This window comes from Littorina saxatilis, linkage group LG17 (assembly GCF_037325665.1).
Source record: "Littorina saxatilis isolate snail1 linkage group LG17, US_GU_Lsax_2.0, whole genome shotgun sequence".
Taxonomy (NCBI): domain Eukaryota; kingdom Metazoa; phylum Mollusca; class Gastropoda; order Littorinimorpha; family Littorinidae; genus Littorina; species Littorina saxatilis.
The window spans coordinates 34214020-34224836 of NC_090261.1; the positions used below are offsets into that span (position 1 = coordinate 34214020).

The 10817-nt window shown below is 41.3% G+C and overlaps 1 protein-coding gene across 1 annotated transcript; it reads left to right on the forward strand.

The window, feature by feature from the left end:
- The first annotated feature begins 704 nt into the window (after nucleotides 1-704).
- On the forward strand, nucleotides 705-10741 carry LOC138951792 (basic salivary proline-rich protein 1-like). The gene is made up of 6 exons (XM_070323344.1): nucleotides 705-843; nucleotides 1838-1914; nucleotides 3330-3413; nucleotides 3912-4019; nucleotides 4512-4610; nucleotides 4818-10741. Exons 1-6 carry the CDS (start codon nucleotides 705-707, stop codon nucleotides 5967-5969), a joined length of 1659 nt encoding a protein of 552 aa, XP_070179445.1. The 3' UTR covers nucleotides 5970-10741.
- The last annotated feature ends 76 nt before the right edge of the window (nucleotides 10742-10817 follow it).

Below are 10817 nucleotides of genomic sequence, written 5' to 3' on the forward strand. Positions count from 1 at the left end.
ACGGTTACATTCGTCGACAAGGATGTTACTCGATATGGTCAGAAATGGCATTATGGCCACTGAATCATTTTCGTGCTGTTCCCATTCCACGAATCTGGGAGGGACCTAAGCTTGGCGGGTCCATTGTTCGGACCCGGCGAAGCCGGCGTACGGCTCTAAGTACTTCTTCCCGGCGAAGCCGGCTACCCGGCGAAGCGGGTATTCATTCTAGTATGTTATATTTGGATTAAAAACAAGCTCTGAAAATTAAAAATATAAAAAGTATGATCAAAATTAAATTTCCAAAATCGATTTAAAAACAATTTCATCTTATTTTTTGTCGGTTCCTGATTCCAAAAACATATAGATATGATATGTTTGGATTAAAAACACGCTCAGAAAGTTAAAACAAAGAGAGGTACAGAAAAGCGTGCTGTGCAGCACAGCGAAACCACTACCGCGCTGAACATGCTCGTCAGTTTCACTCCGTTATGCACAAGCGGCGGACTGCGGTCATTGTGAAAAGATGCAGTGCGTTCAGTTTCATTCTGTGAGTTCCACAGCTTGACTAAATGTAGTAATTTCGCCTTACGCGACTTGTTGTGTATTATTCTTGAACAAATATAATCTGTCAAAAGAGCAATCTATGCTTTAAGAACAAGTATTAGAGCTGTATGCCAGACAGAGATTCAATTTCATCAGTGTGTTTTGTCCTCGTTTGCCAGATGAATGGTGACAGAGATGATGGGGATGGCAGCAGTAATGGTACTATGCCAGGCCACGAGGAGATGGGTCAGTCTCATGCGGATAGTGATGGACAGACCACTCCAACCCCTACCCCCACTCCCTTGCAACAGGGAAATGGTAAGAGTTGCAGAAGAATTTTTTTTAAATGAAAATAATAAACTTAAAAAATTGTAAAAAATTTGATTTAAAAATTCAAGTGATAAATGGCTGAAGTGAGATAAAAAAAAATGTTTTAAAGAAAAGCCACCGGTAGAATTACAAAGGGTGCAAAGTGAAATATTACTGCTATGTTTTGTACTAACTATAAATATGTCAAGCAAAAGTGTTTCTAGATAGGTTTTGAAACAAGTCTAGTTATTATTAGTTTACTTTGCTGTTGCCTGCTTCTTCTTCAGCGTTCCAGAATTTTCTGGTTACATGTGAGCTCTTTGCCCATTTGGGTTCCCCAAACTATACTCTGAGAGCATAGTCAGCTTCACTCCGCTTTTGTTGAGTAGGCATGCTGGGTATTTTCGTGTTTTCATAACCCACCGAACTCCGACATGGATTACAGGATCTTTTCCGTGCACACTTGGTCTTGTGCTTGCGTGTACACACGAAGGGGGTTAAGTCACTAGCAGGTCTGCACAGTTGACCTGGGAGATCGGAAAAATCTCCACTCTTAAGCCACCAGTCGGCAGCGACCGGGATTCGAACTCACGACCTCCCGATTAGGAGGCCGACGTCTTACCACCACGCCACTGCGCCCGTCGCTGTTGCCTGCAAATCAAATGTATAATTGTCTCCCCTAGGCTGACATGGTCAAACAGAAGAGTGGGAAAACTAATCTGCTGTGTGTGTGTGTGTGCGTGTCGGGAAGGTTCGTTGCGATGCTACAGTAACAAGTTTGATCAAGCTTATGTTTCTTTCACACATTTTATTGTGCTTTGCTAAAATAGAGAGAAAAGGAATCTGGCCCATTCGCAAAAGATTTAAACAGTTGCTTTTTCTTTTTAAGTATGATTCCTTCTTTGCAGCACACTTCAATAAATATATTTGAGGCAAGAAATGAAGATCCCTATGATGTAGGCTTAGACTACTAAGTTCTGAATTAAATACTGTTTGGTTTCAGAAGCATCTGCTGCATATGTGCGGCAGCTTGAACTCAAGATTCAGCGACTAGAGGAAGAGAAAAAACAACTTGCACAGGTGAGAACAAATTATTTTCTAAATTTATCAAATAACCAAAGTTTGAAATTCTAAATTTATGTTATAGCTGATAGGGAAAAGTAATTTTTGTAAATGTTATTAACAGTATTAGCTTTGTAGGTGATTTGTTGACATAATGAGAACACTTTTTTGTCAAATGTGTGGTAAATTGCATGTTTCTGACAAATTATTGGTGAAGATAGTTGTTTTAGTTGAGCATCTGCAAATTGTAATATGATTTTTTTTTATGGACACATTATTTTTGGGGTAAAAGGAATGGCATAACAGTTGTTGAATGCTTGCTAAGAAAGGAATATTGTCGCACGTAAGCTAAGGGAGATCTTGTCTATACTGGAAAACTTGACGCATGACAGACTTAAATGTACAGTCGAACTCGCTTAAGACGAATCACTGGGGATCGGAAAAAAAGTTCGTCTTAACCAAAATTCGTATTAAGAAAATTGATTGATTTTTTATTTTTTTTTAAGTCTTGTACATTTTATGGTGTTTCAATTTGTTTCTTTCGCAACTTTCATGCTGCTTCACGTTTAGACAATAAAGTGACATATTCAGTTACATGTTCATGTGTGTCTCATGTTGAGTGATGATTGTTGAGTTTGAGTGAGAGTGAGCACACAGATGTTTCATCCAGTTGTTACGTTTTTGGTCACACACACGCACACACTGACACTGTCCACATTAGCGGTGTTCCTATCATTTGTCCGGAATCACTTACCTTGGCGACGGGTAGCAAACCTTGGCCAATTTAGTTTTTTTTTGTTTTGTTGCAACATGATGTTCAAATCCAAATCGAAAGCACTGACTGACTGATAAACTATCGCGAACCGGCGAACGCAAACGTTGAGAGTGTGGTTTCCCTTGTCCAAGGGAAACCACTCTGGCATCTATATTTTTTGGCAATGGCTCCCGTTCAAAACATTGATGTTTCGTTTTTGGTATTCGCGAAGGAAATAAACGTCAGTCAGTCATTCATGTTCAGTGTCTGAGCTATCAATCACTTTGATTCTAAATTTGAAATTGTTTTGTGAGTACAGTGTAATCAGTTTAACTTTATTCAGTGATCGGTTGAGCAATGGTTCAAGCAGTCGACGCAAGGGAAGACTTTGACACATGTATTCAAACTTCTCAAATTCCCATGATATGTCGATCTCGGGACGAGTTTAAAGATTTCGTCATAAGCGTGAGTAAATTACAGACATTATGCATGCTTGGGAATCCAAAAAGTGCTTGTTATAAGCATAAATTCGTCATAAAGAATTCGTTTTAAGCATTTTTTTTAAGCATGAAGAATGAGGTATTCAGTTGGGAACTTAAAACTAATACGTTATAAGTCAAAATTCGCAACTAGCGTGTTCGTTTTAAGTGGGTTCGACTGTATCTTTCTGCCGTAACAGAGGGTGGAGCGAAACGGAGCGGATGGCTACCACCCAGCAGATCAGGATGGAACCGGGCGTCGTTTGGACACCAATCTTGATCAGGTGTGTGTACTTTCCTGTCTGCTGATTTTGTAAATCATTGTTTTCTTGAACATAATTATTTTTTTGAGCTAGAGGAAAGATAATTTGTTTCTGATTCATATTACCGTTAACAAAGGTGAGTCGTATAAGTATTTGCTTTTTTTGTTCTTTGTGGTTTTTAAAATCTATTTTTCATTTGCTTACCAATATCTCGGTTATGCATGTAACTTGAAAGTAAGCATTTTGGTCTCTGACATGCGGCTCTTTTTTGTCATACTCCAGTGTAATGCCTTTAGTCTGTCCAAAAATGGCAGTCTTGTCATTTGAAAAAGTCAGTGTATATATATATATATGCTTGTTCATAGTTTGCACTTCTTCCTCTCTGTGTAAGTCTGTTGTACATGTATATATATCTTTCGTTCTTTGTGTCTTTTTATGAGCAAAAGTATATGTACATTTTTTGGAAGTGAAAATGTTGTACTGCATGAAAATAAGTGTACTTGCATCCTTTGTTTAAAGCCTGGGCATGCTAGCGATAGTCGGCAAGGAAGTGGTCCTTCTGGTCATGGCAGGACAACACCTTCGTTTTCCATGAACAAACCAGAGGCCGTGGTGCATGCGATGAAGGTTTGTTTTCCTGTGTAAATTGATGAGAATGTAATTGTGTGTACAGTGAGCATGTTCTTGCTTGTTGCACTATATCTATGAATGGCAAAAATGTTAGCTTGAAAGGAGTATGCTCCTCTCTGCAACATTTTTGTGTGCATCTCTTTTTATTTTGATACTCCAGTAGCAAGAAGTGTACTTGTGCCTAGCATGTACTTGTGTGTAAGTAAGATTTTTAAACCATATTTTCTCTCTTCCCTTCTTCTGCCTGCAAAGCAGCTGGAGCCCAAATATTGGTCTTCTGATCGCCTTGCTATGACAATCAAGGATATTTGCACGACTTTGTAACATCAATTGCATAAGTGACGCATGGTTGCAGCATGTTACTATCAGGAGAAACTGTTTTTGTTGTGTTGCTTTAGTTTAATTGAGTAAATGCTGGGCATTTTTTTCAAGTGAAGCACTTTGATTATATATGGAGTATTGTAGAGCTTTGCATGTTAAACTTTGCAGGTGTTGCAAGTCCATGAGCAGTTGGAACGTCCACGGGACCCTGTTGGAACAGAGGACCTGGGAGATCCTGAAAAAGCAATTGTCAGGGAGATGTGTAATGTGAGTAGTATGTGTGTACATGCATTAGATATTCCTGTGTGTGTTTGAGCGAGTCCCTTGCATTCATGTGTGCGTGTATGGTAGCAGACTGTTGATGTGCTTGTGAATGTGATGAATTGACTGATATAATTGACTGTATGTTGTTGTCCAAAATGCCAACATCTAACCCCATCACAGTTCTTGACCATTGCGTGTTTTCATTGCCAGGTGGTGTGGCGCAAACTGGGCGACGTGGGTGAATACCCACCCCACACCGCAACAGGCGATACATATGCTGCCGCTGTGCCTGCCCCGGCAACAGTACAACCCTTCAGACCCCAGTCAGCAGCAGGGAATCCTGTCGTCCTCGCCGGACCAACAAGACTCCAGCCGCCTTCTCACAGCCTTCCTACTTCACCCACGGAGCCGGGTCACCACTCTGCACGCGGAAATTTCCGTCCAGCCACTGCACATGCTGGCTCCCCTGGTGATGAATCAGGGCCCAGCAGCTTGGGGTCGTTGAGTGGGGGGTACGCTAACGAGCGTCGAAGTCAGCTGCCTGTGGGGCAACGTCCGGGTGCTGCCCCGCCCTCTGTTCACGTTCCAGGAGGGAGGGAGGGGTATGGCCACGGGGGAGGGGGTGGAGGGTACGGTCATGGAGGAGGGGGAAGGGACCACGGGCCTGTGCAAGTAGGGGGAGGTAGAGACAATTTCCCAGTCCCAGGGGGGAGAGACTTTTCAGGAGGAGGAGGGGGTGGAGGCAGAGAGAATTTTCCGGGACAGAAAGGGAGCAGGGCTCATCAAGGGCCCGTGTTCGCTCAGCCAGCTATTCCAGCTTCCAGTCAGGCAACGGAACGTCCCAGACATACACAGCCACCACCGTACTCCTCTGCCAAAGGCAACGTAGTGCCAAGCTCTCGCTCAGCTCCCAATCCAAATCCTCCGCTGTATCACCCTTCACAGCAGCTGCCACAACCCCATCATCAAGCCCCACCACCCTCATCCAGACCCTCACAGCAACCTCCCCCACCTCGTTACCAGCAAAGAACCCACCCCTTCCACGGCAACCAAGGTCAGCCTGCGCCCTCTCAAGGTCAGCCGTTCCCTCGGTCAGCGTCGTCCTCGGCAACATACTACGTCAGTCACCCAACATCTCAGGCCAAGAGTCCTTCAGCGCCTGTTCTGCCATCTCACCCTCACCCTGCGCCTACGTCGTCAGTGCCTGGGGTGTCTTACCTGTACTCTCAGCGGGGACCGGGAGGGGGTATGGCACAGCCTCCACTGTTTCGATCGTATCCTGGGGGTGGGGATGACCAGGGGCCAAGGTCGGGGCCAGATCAAGGTCGCGGCGAGTGGAAACAGACTTACTTGGACGAGTGATCGGTGGTGCATTTTTGCTGTGTGTTGTATGATACATTGCTTGCATATTGGTACTTTGTGTGTGTTAGTGCTTTAAGTTTAGATCGTCTGTCTGCTGAAAGACTTACTTTGATGAGAAATCAGTGTATGAATCTACGATACATTGTTGGCTTATTTGTACTTTGAGTCTGTTACTATAAGTGCTTTAATTTAGATTCGCTGTTGAAAGACTTGGCTTAATTCATCAGGTAAAACCTGGCGTGGTCAAGCCCTGGGTTGATCTAATACCTTCATCAGCGCAAATCTTCATTCTCTTGCTTGTAAGATCTGCAATGTTCTGTATATTTCTCACTGCTTTTTGAAGTACGTTTCATAATTTTGATTTAGTTTTTGCATGATTGTGTTGTGTCAGCTGTAACATTAGGTTCTTGGGCATTGTTCTTTGCAAGACGTTTGTTCTCAGATTTGTTTGCTACATTCGGTTTTCATTGAAATCCTTGAAATGGGAAGATTTGCCATGCAGTTTGTTACTTTGTTTGAGTCTGTTGAACAAACTGTATGTATTTGAAAGTTGTTGAACAAAGTTTTTATCACCGAGTTGTGAAGAAACATTTACCTAGTCTTGCAGAAGTATGGATAATTGTAACTTGCCTATTCCACAAAACATCCCTGCATTTTCAGAACATGTCTTGTTATTGGCCTCTGTTCAGAATTATCTGTTTGTATCAAGTATGCTTCGTTGCTATTTATAAAGGCAGTTGTCTCCCATTGTTCTGCTTGCAAAGGTTTGTGTGCTAGACTTTTTTGCAACCAATACTTTGTTCTCATATATACATATTTTACAATTTTCGACTTTTTGCATGTACTGATGTTTGCTTTTACTTTCGTGGAGGCAATTTTCTCCAGAGCAAAGAGTAAAACATATTTCTGCAAGTGTGGGTGGTTTTTTTTCTTCTTGTGGGGGGGTGTTGAGCAAGTTAAAATATGTAAATGCTGTCAATTTGCCTTTGTTAGACAGATGGAGATAAACCAAACCAAAGGGAAGACTTTTGTCTTTTCAGAGAAATATGTTTTTCTCTTCTTTCCGTTTTTGAAGGGAACTCGAATCATTCACTGTTGTTCAGGAGTTAGATCTCAGTCAGAACTTCAATGAGTGTAAACGCTAAATGAATTCTCTGTCTGTATACTCTGTCCCTTAAAGGCACAGTAAGCCTCCCGTAAACCATCACAGAGCTCCCCGAGCGTCTAAATACAGTACAAGCATACTTCCATTTGAACGCTCACCGAACGGGAACATCCTGGCTGCTTTCTGTCGAGCGTGAGACATTTTCAAAGAATTTATTTTCGTAGACTTGTTCGTTAACAACAACGGCGCCTCGTTTTTGCGCTTGACCTAACTTTTAAAATCTAAATAATAAATTGACAGCTTGTTACACAAACATTCTTTAATCATAAAAGAATTCGTTTTTCATCAAGACAAGATCAGAACAATTCGAAGTTGTGAAAGTTTAAAAAAAAGAAAAGCCCGGAAGCAGGGTCATGCAAGGGTCGTAGCAGACGAAGGTTTATCAGTGCAAATCGCCGTTCCTCTCAACAGTCAAAAGCCATCGCTAGAGTTCTTGTGAACCACAGCCGTTGTTTCGTGCATAAAAAAACGTGCTATTGTAGATAAGCTCACATCGAGTCGCATTCATGACTAACTGACGACTGCATTGTGAAAAAGGAAAACTGGATCACACGGGTTCACGATGGCTCAGGGGTAAGATAAACCACGCAAAAATAAATTCTTTGAAAATTGTTCGCTCTTTACGGAGGGCACCTAGGATGTTCTCAATTGGTGAGTGTTTAAATCAAAGGGTGTTTGTACTGTGTGTAAAAGCCTGACCGTATCTGTGATGGTTTACGGGAGGCTTACTCTGCCTTTAATGCAGCTGGAAGTGCTTCATCTAGAAGAGCTTGTAGGTGTTTCTTGTTTCTTTTGTGTTATTGTATTTTACTTCTGTGATTTCCTTGATGATTGTTGTTTTCATGTCTGCTACAGGGGGCCCGGTAGCTCAGTTGGTAGAGCACTGGACTTGTGATCGAAAGGTCGCAGGTTCGAATTCGGGCCGGGGCGGGCACGGGTCAACTGTATGTGCAGACCCAGAGACGGAAGCCATGTCCCACCCCCGTGTCATCACAATGGCACGTAAAAGACCTTGGTCATTCTGCCATAAGTGCAGGTGGCTGAATACGCCTAAACACGCAGACACTTGGGTAGCGCGACTCCGTTGCTGCTAGCTTTCCACTGGGAGGAAGCGACCCGAATTTCCCAGCGATGGGACAATAAAGTAATGAAAATGAAAAAATGAAAAATGAAACAGGTAGGCATGGATGAAGTAAACATACTGTTATTGTTATACTTGCCAACACCATGCAAATGTTCAAATCACAGGGTTCGTACAGGTCATGGAAAACCTGGAAAGTCATGGAATTTGATTTTTAATTTTCCAGGCCTGGAAAGTCATGGAATTTCAATTCAAGTCATGGAAAGTCATGGAATTTAACAAAAATAAGAGAAAAAAAATTAACCTTTAGCACGCCAACGGCTATTTTCGTCGCCCAGCCATTTGAAACTTTCTTTCGAGTTGTTTCTTGACAACAAAAAGTATGCGGAATTGGAACGAATTACCAAGGAAGATCTTCGCAATGAACTGTGTATCGCGGTGAAAAAAATGACAGTTCGTCAAGTCACAGTGACGGTTACGAAACGGAATTTACGAAAGTGCAGATGGATACAAACAGTGGCTGGTCCAGTCATAGGCGGAAGGTATCGTTCACTGGACCACTACTTTCATAGAAAGTTTTAAAGTCTTTCTATGAAAGTAGTGGTCCAGTGAACGATACCTTCCGCCTGTGGTCCAGTTTAGTGAAATGACATGCAGGACCAGCAAACATTACCGATAATCTGACTGCGTAGCAAATGCTTGACTTGCTTGTCAAAGAGACACTGCGTAGAAACTGACTCAAACTCAGTGCAAAGCAAGCCAGTGTTAAAACTGGCAGTGACAAGACATAAAAAGTTTGCATGTTCGGAAATGGCGACCTGTGGATCTAGTCATGGAAAATGTTATTGAGGCTCATGGAAAGTCATGGAAAAGTCATGGAATTTTGTTTCTAAAAACCGGTGGGGACCCTGAAATCAGATTGTAATTCAATCAAGATAGCTTAAGAATGTAACAGATTGTGTGATTGGTCAGAATAACGGTTATCAATCCTCGATGAACACCGGAAATTCTACTCATTGGTCACCTGCTGGCGAAGCGCATTGATTCACGCTCAAATTGTCTCGGTTAGCCTCGAGGGTCATTTACAAGTAAGAGATGTATATATTAGGCCCACAAAAAAACAGAGACCGAAAGTTATGCGAAGTGATGACGTGGATTGCTTGACGTAAGTTGATGCATGAATTCTTTCGGGCTACATCAGTCAATTCTAAGCATCGCTTTTGGGTTGGAAAGAAAATTGTTTTGAGTTTGCTGTCTAGAGACCAGTCCAAAAAGAAAAGGGAAATGTATGTGAAAAAAAAAAACCCCAGGAGCAAGAGTGGTAAGATAGGAATACAAAAACAAAATTCTTGGGACTTGACCCTTGAATGTAAGTGAACTGAAAGTAGTATGTGGGCAGAACAGCACCAATTCAGTCTGTTTGCAACCACATCAAAGCAGGAAAGAGATCCCCGTCGCGATATAACCTTCGTGGTTGAAAACGACGTTGAACACCAAATAAAGAAAGAAAGGAAAGAGATCGTCGTCAGATTGAATTACAATAACATTGACAGATTTCCTTTTGAAACTTCTCGGTTGTCATCATGGTTTTACGTCAGGCTTCAATGATGCTTTGATCGATCCACGATGACAACCTCGAAGTTTCAAATGGAGGTCTGTCAATGTACAATTCTGTTTTAATTCCTGAATGCAGGTTTGCCTTGTATCTTTCAGTGAATAGACTGGAGATAGGTTTGGTTTACTGAATTTCAGTTGACATTGATATTTCAGAGTTAGATAAAAGGGGGAGGGTGTGTGTGTGTGTATGTTTGTGTTTGCTTTCAAAATCTGTTTCAGTTACACCAAAATGGTTAGTCTTTTAGTGTTGAAGTCCAGGAGCTCAGAAGATCAAACAAATTGTGAAAAATACTGCCTACTACTTCTAAGTGATGGGCATTTTTTGTGCCTCTATTGTTCATCTGTTTTTATGTTTACTTATTTATATATTCTTGATTTTTAAGTTGGTTTGTTTCTCATCTAGAAGTAAAATTAGTACTTTACATGCATTTGATTAAATACAACCTAAATGAAGTAAAATAATGTCGGAGGTCTTGTAAATCTCTGTTCGTTGTCAAAACTATCAATATAATTTACATTTACATTTAGTCAAGTTTAGTTCATTTTTGAGTTGTATTTATTTAGTTGGTACAAGGAAACCACTGAATGAATATACAGGAAACTGGGCAGCTATAGATTATCTTTTTCCTGGAGGAACACAGTATATATATATACATCATTATATTTATGGACAATATTTATGAAAGTAACGTCAACTCTCTAACTGCTGACTGTATGAGCTCAAGAGCACAGCCTTATGGGATAAGTGTTATGGTCCCCCTTATACTATGCATTCATGAATTGTGTTGATTCTTCAGGTTACACATTGAAAATCATACTTTGAAAAGAATCAAATCATGATTTAGAAAAATAAATTGTTGATGAATCTGGTTGTTTCAGGAATGTGTATTAAAATATTGTATCAATCTTGACTGTGCGTTTCATTTATATTGGCTGACTTTTGTTTGTGAATGTGTGTATGTTTGATTGTCTGTTCTCTTCGTAT